Source organism: Thamnophis sirtalis, unplaced genomic scaffold, assembly GCF_051295495.1.
Source record: "Thamnophis sirtalis isolate CommonGarterSnake01/CBP01778 unplaced genomic scaffold, rThaSir2_p1.2 scaffold_6, whole genome shotgun sequence".
Lineage (NCBI taxonomy): Eukaryota > Metazoa > Chordata > Lepidosauria > Squamata > Natricidae > Thamnophis > Thamnophis sirtalis.
The window spans coordinates 122856222-122872615 of NW_028261386.1; the positions used below are offsets into that span (position 1 = coordinate 122856222).

At 34.5% G+C, this 16394-nt stretch overlaps 1 protein-coding gene across 31 annotated transcripts in view; it reads right to left on the minus strand.

Moving 5' to 3' along the window:
- RIMS1 (regulating synaptic membrane exocytosis 1) overlaps positions 1-16394 on the minus strand; it is a 324358-nt gene that overhangs the window by 56666 nt on the left and 251298 nt on the right. For 21 of the 31 annotated variants that reach the window (XM_087718874.1, XM_087718899.1, XM_087718884.1 and 18 more), the window contains 2 exons: positions 14398-14469; positions 8614-8723 (listed from right to left, as the gene is read on the minus strand). In XM_087718874.1, the coding sequence (XP_087575000.1) occupies positions 8614-8723; positions 14398-14469 (182 nt within the window). Of the gene's footprint in view, positions 1-4324; positions 4355-8613; positions 8724-14397; positions 14470-16278; positions 16357-16394 lie in introns of all 31 variants that reach the window. The other 10 variants (XM_087718871.1, XM_087718872.1, XM_087718869.1 and 7 more) reach the window with 2 other exon arrangements.

Sequence of the window (16394 nt, forward strand, 5' to 3'; positions counted from 1 at the left end):
GGGTTAGGTTTAGGGTTAGGTTTAGGGTTAGGTTAAGGGTTAGGGTTAGGTTAAGGGTTAGGGTTAGGTTTAGGGTTACGTTAAGCATTAGGGTTAGGTTTAGCGTTAGGTTAAGGGTTAGCGTTAGGTTTAGCGTTAGGTTAAGGGTTAGGTTTAGGGTTAGGTTTAGGATTAGGGTTAGGATTAGGTTTAGGGTTAGGTTTGGGGGGGTTAGGGTAAGGTTTTCGCTTTAATTTTAAATTTACCGCTCACAGCGCGATGTTTTTGTCGCGCTGTGATGACGTCACGTACGCGCTTTCATCGAGCGCGCTTTTGTCTACCGCGGTTTTGTGGTGGAACCTTAGAAGTTAGGCTCAATTGTGGTCATAAGGAGAAGACTACCCGGACTGATATATTGAAAATAGCTGAAGAAAGATGGAAATCAAAAGGCAACAAATAAGATTTTGTCCAACCAAGTTCCAAAGAAGAGTCAATAAATTGGATCTAGACAAGCAATGCAATTGAAGATAACAATCTAAAAGACGAGAACTTTATTAATAACATTACAGAAATCAAGAGAAACTTTTATGCAACAATTAGCATTGCAAAGTAAAAGAAGCAAAAGATCTGATAGAGAAAAAAGACATAAAGAAAAAAAAACCTAGCATGACTTTAGGAAAGACCCCCAAAATCTGTACACATGCAAAAGTTTGAACACTAAACCAGAATCGGACATTATGGACTGTAAAGTTAAGTACTGGAAGCAACAAAGATGCAATTGATGAAATCCATGCCGATTTGTTTAAAAACCTACGCAATTACACAGTTAAAAGGGTAGCTTAGGATTTGCATGCAGGAATGAAAAGCAGATTGACAGCCAAAGGACTAGAGGAGATCAGTTTATTTCCCACTGTCAAAAAGTGGCAGTTCTAAAGAATGTTCAAACTACCAAACAGTTACAAATTAACAAGATGATGCTCCAGTCTTCAACAGTATAGACATACATACTGGATTTAGAAAAGCCAGGACCATCCAAGATAACTTTGGTAACATTTGATGGACAATAGAAAATACATGGAAGTTTCGGTAGATATGTTTTGCATTCTTTTATTGATTATAGCAAGGATTTGATTGACACAGGTACTAAGAAATAGATCCCATCAATCCATTCTTTTTTTTAAAAAAAATGGATGTATTAAGCCACTTCATCTCTCTACAGAAGAATTGATAATGATGACCATGAAGCAACATTAGAAAGGAAAATGGAGCAATTAAATGGTTTAGAATTGGGGAAAGAGTGATGGACTATATATACCATCATTTTATTTCTTTAATTAATGAGCAAAGTATCTTATCAGAAATGCCGGATTTTTAAAAAAAGAAAAAATTGCAAATCGAATTTGTTGGAACAAGCATTACCAATCCCAGATATGGTAATATGACACATAGATATTTGGGAGCAAAGAAGACTTAAGATATCTTGTTGAAAGTCAAAATTAATCTTTATTTCCCAGGCTCAAAAACACACAGGGATGGTGACATAAAGTTAAGAAGTACCTGCTACTTGGGGGAAGGACTGGGACAGAGTTAAGCTATCATAGTGCCAGAAAGATCCACGTGTCAAGTCCATGGCAGTAAAATACTGCAACGAAAGCTGAACCATTAGAAAGATTAAACAAGGAAAACCTATGGCTTTTAACTGCAGTGGTGGCAAAAATTGCTGGGAATGTTTTGGATCACAAGAAAAACAAGTAAGTCAATATTAGACTCAACAAAGTAGAACTTTTTATTGGATACACTAATAATGAAGCTAAAGTTAATTTTGGCCACCTGGTTCAAAAGCAAAAGTTATTGTAGGAGATCCTGATGGCTGGAAAAGCCAAAGGCAATTGAAAAAGAGATGAACACAAAACATGGCAGTTAGATGCTGATGATACAAGCACAAGCTCTTCAAGAATCAAACAAACGATTCTAGTAAAAATATGTTCATTTGGTCATAATTACAAGTAACTTAAGAATATATTTGGGAAGTTTCTTTTTACATATTTCCGATGGAATTAAAGTGGTCTGTAAATTTGGGTGGAGGGGGTGGCTTGAGAACATTTCTTGTAATTATTACAAAAGAAATCGGTTGTGTTGCCAAGCATTCCCTTCCACTATATTGCTGCTCCAACTTTTTAGTTGTTTAAAAACCCAGCATTTCATCATACTATATTCTACAATAGATAGCAAGGAAGTGGCAGAAATGCACTCTTCTGCTAACATCTGTGGGAGAGCCATTCAAATTACGTGAATCTAGTGCTTGAAGGTGCTAAACAAGGCTTACCTAGAGAAGTAGATGCATGTCTTTTGGTTTCTTCTGGCAATTGTGGGCTAGCGGCCTACATGAGATCCCAGTCAATAGTCCTCAAAGAATGGGCTAGAAAGCGAAAAGAAGGTCTTGCTCTATATAGTCAGCCACCTTCTGTTGAAGCAGAAGATGAATGTGAAATTGCAGGAAAGAATACTTTCTATAAATTATTCTTTTTTTTCCTGAATAGGGAATACACCTATGCATATTGGAGGAGTAACTTTGCAAAATCAAGTTTCACAGGCAATAAGGGAGCTTGTCATATTGGTAACTCAAATTTAACGTACTAGATAACAGTTATTAGGTGTGGGAGAATTTTCATCAGGATCATATCACCAAAGAAAGAGAAAAGTTGCAAACCTGATAAAAATTGTCCCGGATATCAAATATTGGTAGGGGGTGGTTTTTTGGGGTGGGTGGGGGAGCTCCCACTGGAACCAGAAAAAGAATCATTTTTTTATATATATAATGTTAGGAATTTGGTTCATGAAGTTGCAAAAGTGGTTGTTGGTTATTTTAAATGTCTATTTTGTATTTGCATGTTCCCCTTCCCGTTGGAGTTGTTCGCCGCCCTGAGTCCCTTTTAGGGAATAGGGCGGCATATAAGTAAAATAAAACTTCAAACTTCAAACAAAGTTTTCCTTTCCTTTCCTCTTTCCTTTTTTTCATTTTTTTTTACAAATTTTACAGAAATTTAAAGAAAAAGTATACAATTTTAAAAAGTTGAAGAAGAAATATATGAAAAACTACACAATATATATATATATATATATATATATATATATATATATATATATATATATATATATATATATATATATATATATATATATATATAAGTTAATAAAAAACAAAATCCTACTACACATCCTTGGTGTTTCACTGAACTCTTGGGTATTATCCTCCTTTTGTTAAGAAATATATTCCTTGCTGACATTTCTAATAACTCACAGTATAATCTTTGTGCTTCATAATTAATAAACCTGTTTATCCAGATTATAATTTATACTGCTTCCAAACTGTTTGCAATAGCTCTGGAGCTTTGAATTATCTTTTTTGAGTGATCCTATTACAGAAGACAGTGTTGAAATCATCTGGGACACAATAGGCTAAGCCTGAGGAAGAAGTATTTCATAATAAACCCAGAAGAACATTCTTTATGGCATCCCAACTAACACAAGACATTAAACATTGGAAGTCTTGTAAAGACTTCCATCATCCATACTCTTCCAGATATAATGGGATGACAAGGTTAAAATTCTATAACAGCATAAACTTCAGCTAAGAATACTAGGAATTGCAGTCTCACCATAGGTGGAAGCCATTGAGGAGACTTATGCTTCTAGATCATCACAATAAGTCTAGGTATCTTCCCTTTCTATAAATTGTTAATCACAGTAAATCATACTATTTTTGTAAGTTTGATATTTACAATAAACATATGATATGCCACATTTAGCATACATGTTCTATCGGGAATATTAAAAAGAGCATTTAGATGCATCCAGCTGCATAAAATTTGATAATTCTTTTTAAATATCTTTTTTACATGTTCTATTCAGTAGATGGGGATAGAACAGAATTATGGAGCCCTTCATATGTTTTTATTATGTGCATCAAACACACGCTGAAAACTTACGATGCAGACTTTTAAGCTGAAATAACAATAAAAATAAAGCCATTTTTAAAGGAAAAATGGGGAAAAAATCAAAGTGCCTAAATCCATACATTTTGCAGCCTGCTGAATTAAGGGCTACAATTTTCCAAAACTGTAGGAATTTGGGTAACAGCACTCTATTTCCATTCTCTGCCCCATAGTGAGGAAGTTGCCCTAGTGATGAACCACTAAATTATGGGTAGGAAGTTCTCTGTAGCCTTATCTTAATGCAGTGATTTAACTGAATGCAATCTACAGAAATGGATTAATATGAAATTAGTGCAGAATAAAGATAACACAGCATGACTAATGTTAGTAAAATTGACATGGATATTTACCTTTGGATGATGAACTATAAGTCTCTTGTTCTTCAATGAATAAAATGCACGGAATGATGGGAATAAAAGAAAGAAATCAGCAATTTAAAGTTAGACAAGAATGGTGTTACACATGAGAATGAGAAACACTACAGGCTCTGTTGCAACATGCAGAAAATTAATGCGGGAAACAAATGAAAATAAATCATGAAAAGTTATAAATTCTGAGGTCAATATGAAGGTAAACATGCTCAAGCTCACTGAAATTAATTGTCTTCAGTATTTTTAATATTGTGCTGCATCACGGCCTGGAATATGAATTTCACAAGTTCCAAAGTTTAAACATCATTCAAAAGCTACATTTGATGTGATAAGCCCATAAGAATTGCTGTTTCAAATGTTTATGAATTCATATTCATCTGTCCATTTTTTTCCATATCATTTATCATTTAAGACTTTCACACATTAAAACAAAACAAAATGCAGTCTTATCATAAAATACACAGTATTTTTGTTTAATCCATTCAGATTAGAATGCAACATATTGTACTTTAATTAGACCTGCCTTGCTTTCTAGTGATGGTGTTAGAAATAACAGTCAGACGAACCAAGTTGGGGGAAAGTTTCCTTTGAAAAATGGAATAGCAAAATCACACACACACACAACCAATAATGTGTGTACGTTAACAAATTTAAAGAACTGATAGCTATTAATTTATGACTTTTCAATCAGCTATTATTACATAATATTTTCCCATCAATTTTTAACATATTTGAATAAGAAACACCTTTTCCTTATGGTGCCACAATTTACTACTTAAATATGCATTGTGTGTCGTGTCTGAGCAAAATTAAGTATACTTTCCATAATACAATACTCCAATGGAATTTTTATGCAAGATTTAAGAGGCATTTTAAACAAAATATAATAAGATAATCTAATGTATACTATCAAATGCTGATATAGTACTAATGATAACACAATGTCAAATACTGCAGAATCAAACATTGTCCTAAGCCTCTGGGTACTGATGTTGTTACCTAGTTAGTTAATGAGAGATCTTCAAGCAAACAATCAAGCTCAGAGAGCACTAAGGACTTCACATTGTCTTAAATATACAACAATTCTAGGGTTTGTCTTTTGAATCTGAATAGACTATTCTTAAGATATAAATGAGCAGAATACCATAAAAATGGTAGTTGTAGCATAAAATATATACAGATAGAACGCACATGCTCACACTCGATATATGTCCTTTTGGGAACCAGTTATCTAATAGGTGCATATTGTTTATTAAATCAAACAACATTCAATTTTGAAAAATGAAAAACACGACATGATTGGCCTCATAAAATAGACCAACCACATGTCTGAATATATATATTCACATCAAAATGTATTAACGCTTCTTTAAAATATGTGACGTCTGTTACAACCCATGACCATCTCTCAAGTTGATGGGACATGCATTGTTTACAGGTGCTGCAATTAAGCAAGGTATATTAAGTAAAAGTTCAGGCATAAGAAGTAATAAAATTTCCTCATCAGCACATTTTTCACTTAGAAATTCAGAAATAAAGATGAGACTCAGCCTGCAATATTACTTAGTAAAAAGAAAGCAACCCTGCATTTTCGGGGGGGGGGGGGGAATCTATTTGAAATTCTGCAAAGACCAAATGTCTGAAAAGACATTGTATACGACAGTCCTAATTCTTTCCTTACTGGCACATGATCTTCTGCAACAAAACATTTTTTCCTCTTTTTGAAGAACAAAACTGTCTGCTTCAATGAAAAGTGTCAATTCATGAATGATGAACATGTCTTAAGTTTTTTTTAATAGAAAAGACTGCATTACGTCAAATGTTATGATAATGTATTATCCACAAAGAGAACTGAAAATTCAGCAGATATATACATTTTTAATTAGATTCAGTCATTTTAGAGAAAATTAGTGTGTTTGAAATGCCATGATATCTGTTATCCAAACATGATACTGGCTGTTATCCAAACATGATACTGACAACCCTATTCCACTAAAATTAATGGAAATGAAATGAAACTGCCGTATATATCACAATTATAACCACCATTAATCAACAGATTCACAATAATCAGGAAATCAACAAAGGCAGATCACAATCTGCAATATAACCTGTTTTTTTGTAATTGCATATTTTCATTGGACCCATTCTTTGTAATCAGCTATACACTCTATCCTCTGTATTTTTTCTTGTTTCTCATTATTTTTGTAAGCATTTTTAAACACTTGACATTGTTTCCCGGAATACAGAAATATTTCAATATGCTACAGCCAAATAGGGACAGATGCCATACAGAATAATTTGCTAAATTCTGCTACAGTGTCAGAGTTCACAAGAGTATGCATTATCACCTGTTAATTATCACTGTACATTTCTTATGCTACTGTTAAGTTCTCTTCCTTGTGATGGATGTTCCATATACCCCATATTGCAAAAATGGCTGATTTATTTTGATCCCATCCCATTTGTAAAAATAGCAGACATTCCAAACGATAAAAATCAATTTCTGTTCATCGTTAAGAGTTAGCTAGTTAGAAGTGAGTTCTGTTACAAGAAGCAATCTCTTTGTAAAATAGCCAAAGTCACATCATTGTCTGCTTTACATTTGCAACTGGACAAGAATAGTACATGGCAGAATATGGGCAAAATTCTAAAGTCAAAATATTTTTCAAGCCATCTAAGGTACACATTTTAAAACTGCATTTCTTTACTATATTTAAAGTGACAGCATTGAAGAAGGTGCAAAAAAAGAAAAAAAAATGTACTAGGCAGATATAAGGACTCACCCTGAATGCCAGCTATGCAGATATGCCACCTTTTAATATAATAAATTGATTAGTACTTTCAGAAACTAACCAGGAAAAAAACTCTAGATTCACATTAAATTTTTACCAATGTAAAAATGTTGAAGAGTAACAAGTCATCCCTGAGAACAAGTGAAATTCAGTATACTGAAGTGTAAGAGCAGTCATGTTAGGAAGGCTTTTTTCTATTTTATTGAAATTGCTCAAATTTTCCATTCTTAGTAATTCGAAATGGATTGATTCCCAACCAACAAAATCCTGTAAGCATAAATCTGATGACACAATGTTTGTAAGGAGAAATTGCATGGACACTTTCCACTTAGGAAATGTTTCTTCACAATATGAATTACATAACCCAGAGTATGTATATATGATTTTACACTAAGAGAAAAGTTATATATGAATACCATGAAAAAAATTACTCTTTCCTCCTAGAAAAATGAGGGATGGAAATTGGCACAGATTCACATTTTGATACTCTAAAGAAGCACAAGTGGGTGAACAAAGAACTGTATTAATAAAACCATACCGTTTTTTTTAAAAAAAGAGAGATCTTAAACAATAACAATACAAATTAGGAGGCACATGTGTAGTATATACCAAAATCCTAAAATAAAATGACAAATTGATAGGAAACCACGTATTGATCTGGTGCATATTGTATTTTACAAATCTTCAATGAGGTCCCCAATTTGTTTTTCATTAGAAAACTCAATTCACATATTATAAATATAGGCAAAGGATGAATATCTAAATATTATTATTTTCTAAAAATATACTAGGATACTAGTGTAATATACAGAAAGAAAAATCTAAAAAGGTGTTATTTTTTCAGTTATGAAACAATGTAAAAAATATAAATTGTATGAATGCATTGTGTATGATTTCTAATTCAAACCTAACGCTTGTGGATTTTCGCAAGAAAGTTATATATTTGTGTAATGCAGTAATGATGTTGTTATTATGGAGTAGATTAGTGGACAACACTCTTTCTTTCCCCAGCCATCCTTATAAAATGCAGTTCCTTAAATTCCTTTTGTGTTTCACCCCGTAGTACATTTTCCCCATATTTTCATTAGATTTTGACATGCTCAGAAAGGGATTTCATTGGCCTTGTTCACATTCCTGTCAGCAAATTGCCATTAATTAGCTTCAGCTAACAAAATTCAAGACGTGTCAATAAAAAGAACGAAGATCTCCAACCATCTTGGTGGGAAAATAAAGAAGAAATGAACACGCAAATAATTGATATGTATCTGCACAAGTAAAACATGAGCCTTATTTTTAACCACCCATACAATTCACAATATATGTTTTAATATTGTCCTGCTCTATCAGCGGCAACCAATAAAAACCTGAAGAGTCTATTAAGCAAGATCCCAGATGTTTTTTGAAAAACAAGAGGAGAAAGGAAGAGGAAAACAGAGCTAAAGACTTTCAAACTATAAACTAGTTTTTTGATACCTTGCTCTGTACTGCCACTCCTGATGGGAACTTGTGGAAGCTGTCTCCCCTTACGGCTGAAGGATGTATCTGCTGGAGATGACTGCATGGGACTTCCCGGTTGGCGCATTCTGCAGGGAAAAAAATAACATTAAATACAGTGGCATTTCACACACAAGCAAATCAATATGACAAATACGAAAAAAAAGGTTAAAATTAGTTAAAGACTGTATGATAAAGTGGGCACAAAATTTTGAAGAACCAATAATGCTGGCTACATGGGAAAAGATCTGGGTAAGAAATGTAAAATTCACGCAAGCCCAAAACCTGAGAGAGAATTTTTATAAGATGTTTTATAGATGGCATTTAGATCCTAAAAAACTGGCTTGTATGTATCCGAATTTAGATTTAGATTTAGATTTTAGATTTTATTTAGCATTTATAGGCCGCCCTTTTCCCTGAGGGGACTCAGGGCGGCTTACAATAGTAAGGGAAGGGGAGTGAAAGACAAAATACAAAAGAAAATGTGAAATAACTAAAAAGTACTAAAACATAACATTCACTCAGTATTCGGGAGGGGCAAGAAAATTTATCCCCAGGCCTGACGGGCTAGCCAGATCTTGAGGGCTGTACGGAAGGCCTGGACTGTGGTCAGGGTACGAATCTCCACGGGGAGATTGTTCCATAGCGTCGGAGCAGCAACTGAGAAGGCTCTCCTCCGGGTGGTCGCCAGTCGGCACTGACTGGCGGATGGAATACGGAGGAGGCCCGCTCTATGCGATCTGATGGGACGCAGGGAGGTTATTGGCAGAAGGCGGTCTCTCAGATAGTCAGATCCACTACCATGGAGCGCTTTATGGGTGGTAAGTAAGACCTTGAATTGCATTTACAACCTAAATGTTGGAGATGTGATTGTGTTGATGCTACATATTACCATATATCGTGGACTTGTAAAAAGGTTAAAGCATTCTGGATAAAAATATGGTGGATTATGCAAAATATTCTTTAAAAAAGATAAAGTTTACCCCTCAGTTATTCCTGTTAGGTATAACTACTGATTGTACTGTTATAGAGACTAACTTGATTTTGTACTTAATAACGGCAGCAAGACTGCTGATGGCGCAATACTGGAAGAAGGAAGATTTGCCTACTATTCAAGAATGGACATTAAAAGTAACAAACTTAGCAGAGATGGCTAAAATATCAGCATATCTTAAGGATCACTCAGATGAGAAATATAAACTGGAGTGGAGAAGATGGATTGACTATATTCAAAATAAATACGGGACTAAGAAATTCCAGATAGTTTATGACTGAAAAAGCGAGGGATGACATAATCTGTTTAGAGTAGCCTAACGAAAGAGGAGTTAAAGCACAAATGAAAGATGATACTAACTTTCTTTTAGTTTATTTTAGAATATGTTTGTTAAAGATTTATACCCTGTATTTGCTCTGGGAAGTCGGGGGGGGGGAGAGATTATGGGGGTTGGGTTCGGGTGGGGAGGGTGGGGGAGGGGAGGTAAATATTTATAAAAGTTTTTTAAAAATTTTCAATTAAAAAAAGGTTAAAATATTAAGAAGAAAATAGAGACAAACTGTGGTATTATTTATGTTCGTAATATGAGAGGTCTAATGCACCAGGCTAGAAAGTGGGAAAGTTTGAGTGCCAGCTTAGCCATGAAAGCCAGCTGGTTGACCTTGGACCAGTCTCTTTCTCTCTCTTAGCCCAACGCATCTCATAGGATTGTTGTTGTAGGGAAAATAGGATGAAGAAGATGTGTTGCATATGTTCTCTGCCTTAAGTTATTTATAAAATCTATTTGTGAATCTATAAAACTATCAGTAGAAAGGTAAGCATTTGACAATTTTGTGGAATTAGTAGTATTATTATATACATAGGTCAACTCTTTTATAAACAGAATGACAGGACATGTTCACACATCACCAGGTGAGAAATCTTTGAGAATAGGATTCCAGGATGTTCTTTCATCCGCTTTTATCACTTCTACGTTTCCTCTTTTGAAATCATTGCTTTGTTAAAATCATTGACATAATTACCTTAATATTGCAATTCTCAGTGTGGCATTATTAGGAAACTACATAAAAACAGCCCAGATCATTTAAACAATAATAGAAAATATTACAGAGAAATTACAAAAAATAAAATGACTGTTTTGAGTGTAGCTGTATAATCAAAAACTACCATTTGTTTCTTCTGATATATGAATGAAAAGTACTACTCCAAGATACAAAATCACTGTATTCATCAGATGAATTGTTTTTTTTCTCTTGGAAAAAAGGGGTTTTAAATATGATTTTAAAAGTTCTGGAAAATATTATATTTTGGATTAAACGGTAAAGGGATGCTTAGAATGTAAAAAGGTAACAACAGATTAAGTATTCAAATGGAATTGGAATTACAGATTTGAATTAATTAGAAGAATTCTTCTCATGCGAACAGGAGATTGTTTGGGGAGTTTTATGTGCAAGGGGAATTTTTACCTTTTCCTTAAGAGGAAATATGGTAAAGGGACCTTAAAAGTCTGACGTTAAAGGGAGCTTGAGGACAATAAATTCATCTCATTAAGGAAGGAAGAAGCTCAAACTCTGATGGATGTTTTTGCATTTTGTTCTTCAAAATTACTTGGTATGATAGATAGATCCTGCATCAATAAAGTTACAAAAGAAGAACAAGCAACAATGGATAACTATTGAAATTAAGTTGAATATAGAATTAAATGTGTCAAGTAAAGACACAAATATGGAGATGATGTTTTTGATATATAAACAAAACTGATGAATGTTTCACTAGTTAAAGGAGATCTACAATTATTAAACCAGGGAAGTGATTTAGATAAATCTATCCCATTACTTCCATGAAAGAGGCCTGTTGAAATCCTGAAAGAGTTTATGAGAAGTAATAATAAAAGGACAATTTATACATACTGGATGTATAATGAATAGGAAACAAGTTCTGGGACTATACTTGAGGGGTGTGTGTGTAAAATTAACATGGTTAAAGGTTTAGGGAAGGAATACAGGGTTGGCTAAGAAAATTAGTTATACCTGGTGTCCTTACTTGATTTTTGCTGATAAAGAACAAATAATGAGGCTTTTCTACACTTTTGTTCCTTTTCAAATATTTTTTTCTTTTTATATTCCTATATTTATATAGTTTGTATTAGTTTTTATGCTTTTTATGCTGATACTAGAATGCTTTCTAGACCTTGACAGACAATGATGTTTTCTCCAAATTATGACTGGGTGTTTGCAAACTCTTGCAATCTACTCTTGCAGTAGCACCTTCAAATAACACAATGATTAATACAAGTCTTCATGAGCTTCTTGAAGATTAATCTTGTCAGAGTAAGTGCATGTCATTTTTGCCAATAGGAAAAATGCTGTGATTATTATAATTCATGATATTCAATTAGCAAGATTATTAACATGGGCTGAGTAGCAGATTGACTGCTACAGTTGACCCATCCTTCCATCCTTCCAATGTCTGTAAAATGATTGTTGGTGGAAATATGCTAACATTTTAAACTCTTTAGAGAGGGCTGTAAAGCGCTAGGAAGCGGTATGTAAATCTAAGTGCTATTGCTATTAGGGCAATACATAACTGGATTGAAAACTTTATTCTCAAAATATTCATCAATAGTTCCAGCTACAAGTGCCAAGTTCTTCATTAGAAAACAGAAATCAAATATATGCAGTGGTGGGTTTCAAATTTTTTTAGAACCTCTTCTGTAGGTGTGGCCTGCTTTGTGGGAGTGGCTTGCTGGCCATGTGACTGGGTGGGAGTGGCTTGCCAGTCATGCGACCAAGTGGGAGTGGCTTGCCAGCCATGTGACTGGGTGGGTGTGGCTAACTTGTAAAATGTGGTGAAATTCACTTAACAACAACTCTGGCATTGAAGCACGCAAGTCTTAAAACTGTCAAGTTATAAGACCCTTGCACCCCTAATCCTTTAGAGAGAAAAAACCGCAGGGGTGTTCAAACTTGATAGATTTAAGACTTGTGGACTTCAGCTCCCAGAATTCCTCCTCCAATCATGTTGGCTCAGGAACTCTGGCATTGAAATATGCAAGTCTTAAAACTGTCAAGTTACAAGACCCTTGCACCCCTAACCCTTTAGAAAAAACCCCAGGGGTGTTCAATCTTGACAGCTTTAAGACTTGTGGACTTCAACTCCAAACTCCTCCTCTTGCTCTTCATCTTGATCATGTGTGGACGGGCGGGGAGGGGGGAGGGAGCTGGAACCGGTTCTAAACGGCACTGTAGATTTGTAGATTATATAAAAGAGGTTAGAACTGGCAGGAACCCACCCCTGAATATACGGGTATAGAATGGAATGGGAAACACATAGCTTGATAAGGTAGGTGCACAAAGGTTCTCAGAATAGTAGTGATCAAGCTGAATGGAAGTCAGCAGAGGAATTTATCTGCTACAATAGCAGATGAAATTTTAAGCCACATCAACAGAAATAGCATTTCCAAATTAAACAAAGTAATAGTCTTACTCTATTTTGCATTGCTTAAATCCACTGTATCTAGTTTTGGTACTTTCTCCATTTAAGAAAGATTCAGAGAAAATGCAAAAAAGATTATAGAAGAAAACAAAGAGATTTGGGGAATTGGAAATTAATTCTTTGACGCTAAGGGAATTGTGTAAGTTTAGTGTTGATAAAAAATGACTTTGGGAGATGTCTTTTTGTACTACCTGAAGGTTTCACACTGAAAAAGATCAAGACTTGTTCTATGTTGATTTAAATGGAAGGGACAGAATAAGCATCCTGTCAGCCTGTGTCAATTCACTGCCTATACCTCCTAGTCAAGGAGATATAAATTAAAGTAAAACTGGCCTAGGTTAGCAATCCATCTACGAGCGATATTGGGGTTTTTTTTTCCTTGTAAATGAGATCATAAGCTTTTTGCTTTGCTTCTCTTAGCAGCCAAACTTTGTTTTCTCTCCTCTGCGAGCAGTTCAATAATAGCAATAGCAATAGCAATAGCAGTTAGACTTATATACCGCTTCATAGGGCTTTCAGCCCTCTCTAAGTGGTTTACAGAGTCAGCATATCTCCCCCACAATCTGGGTCCTCATTTTACCCACCTCGGAAGGATGGAAGGCTGAGTCAACCTTGAGCCGGTGAGATTTGAACCGCTGAACTGCTGAACTAGCAGTCAGCTGAAGTGGCCTGCAGTACTGCACTCTACCCACTGCGCCACCTCGGCTCTCAATAAACTTGGCTCAAGCAGATTGTATAGTCTCCACTCATCAATCAGATTGGAGGATTTTACCCTTTACTTGGTTTGCTTTGACAGAGCAAATACCATTTCAACTTTAAAGATAATGGAAATGGATAAAGAAATTCCATTTTGCTTGAACAGAAGTGCTACCCATTGATACAAATTCGCGAATGCAACCAATTCTTAGCATTCTCAAGCTTCCTGCTGTCTTTCATTATACAATTATTATACCATTACTATAAGACCAAAATTCCTGTGCTTTGCTATGACAAAGAGATTCTATGCCAATTGTCCTTCAAGATTCCATGATTCCTTGTCATAAGTAGACCACATTGTAGAGCCGGGGTCTCCAAACTTGGTAAATTTAAAGCTTGTGAACTTAGTAGCAAGTCTTTAAAAGGCTTTACATATTTAAGATTACGTTATGTGCATAATCATATTAACAAACAGTTTTTCTTATGACCAAAGATCAGCATGACATGTGCACAATGACAATAACATCAGGAAACTGATCAACGCACATTGTTGTTACATATTGTAGAATCCATCTTACCTTTCTGTTTCTGAGGCAGAGCTTTTTCTAATCTGTTTTTGGGTGCTATATCTTTCCACCTTTCTGGGGTGCCTGTGAAATGAGATGCCAAAAAATGAAAAAGAGAAGCAAGCAATCTAGAAAATAGAAAATCATAAAGATTTAGCTTGATTTCTTCCAAATGGAAGTGCGAAAACTAGGTTTTATGAATGACTAGTAATAATGGACTTTGGAGAAAATGCCACCTTCACCCATTACTCTAATTCAGTTTCTTTGGTAATAGGTAATGCTAACCAGGCCAAATATTTCTCAAGTGCTAAACAATTCTAAAATTGATACCATGGAAAACTTCCATTTCTGGTTAAATTACAACATTAAGGATCTAGTACAGAAGCGAAATTCTTCTGGGTTAAAATTCAAAAAGATGCTCTTGTATTATACTTGTATGCAGTATAAAAGAAAAATAGCACAATTTAACTATGATAATAAAAACATTGCTAATAAACTTGGGTAGATATATGTGATTTGAATTATACACTTGTAAGCTATAGAAAACACATTTACATGTGGTAGCTGTGATACCTATTATATATTTTGGCTATAGCTTATACAACTAAACAATACGAATATATGAATGTTACATTTGGATGTTAAATTCAAATAGAGTCAAGCCATCTGATCATAACCCAGCTGGGGTCTTGCTATATTAAACTGTCAACATCTCATGCCCTATGGCTGTTTTTAAGAAATGCTAAGTTTATACAGAGGCTGACTTCAGTATCTGAAAAAAGAAAGTAAAAGAAAGAGATGTATTTTTCACTGACTCCTGGAATTCAGAGCAACATTGTTTTGTGATAACCTTAACATGACATCTGACAACAAATTAGATAACATTTTTTTTATTCTTAAATCACAATAAAAGAACTCAAGCCTGCAATCCACTATCAGCATGGTCTTTAAAAAAACCTAGAAGGGTTTGATATATTCTGATCAAAGGAACTTCAATTGAAGAGCCTGATAATTGAGATCTTCTATAGGCATTCAAAGAGAGGGCCTAAAATACAGTAACATCATTACAAGCAAACTATTAACTTTGTATTTCATTCCAGAGTCTAGTCCCCATCATCCATAATGCAAGTTTCTGAATCTTGAAACATCATGATATTTCTCTTCAGAATTTCAATACAGCAAATCAGAGATCTTGGCTTCTAAGATGATGCATTTCTTAGAGTTTCATAGTACAGTAACTATGCCCTCACATCTGATAACCATATTCCTTGGGGGTAACATGTCTTCACCTTTATTTCATTTTCTGTTACATTTCATTGGTCTTCTTGACGTCTTTGGTCTAAACCTTTTAACGATTCTTTTGCCTGTTGCATTGTCCTATGGTTTTCATTCATGAAATCCTCCATGAAAGATCTGTAGACATTGTTTAGCTATACTATTTACTATGCATTTTTCTTTTCTTTTTTTAAATATCTGCAGCAGTTTTTTTTTTGGCAATGTTAACCACCTTCTCACTCCTTCTGTTATACACTGTTAATAGAAGAGCATCTTATATATAATAGCTTTATTTTTTTATAATAAAGAATTAAAGGCAACTATGGTCCATAAACTCCCAGTATCCTTTAAAGATTTGGTCAAAGTGCAAAAGTGCAAAAAATATGAAGATATTTAAGAGTTACTTAATGAAACACATACACACACACACACACACACACACACACAGACAGACACACACAGAGAGAGAGCACATATACTTATCAAGTAGTAGAACATTCTTCAAAGATGTAGAAAATAACCATATAACACAGCAGAGCTAGGTTATAAACCAAAATTTTAGTATTTAATTTCATGTATTATACATGTGGAGCTGTGAGACAACTTTAGCAAGAATACCTCTGTATATCTTCTGGGTTAGCACTTAGGAAGTTTAAATTGTCTTGTTTTGGATTGCAAGACTCCGGCAGTGTTGTTCTTCACAAGTTTTGGAAACATGGAAGTGAAAGTTGAAC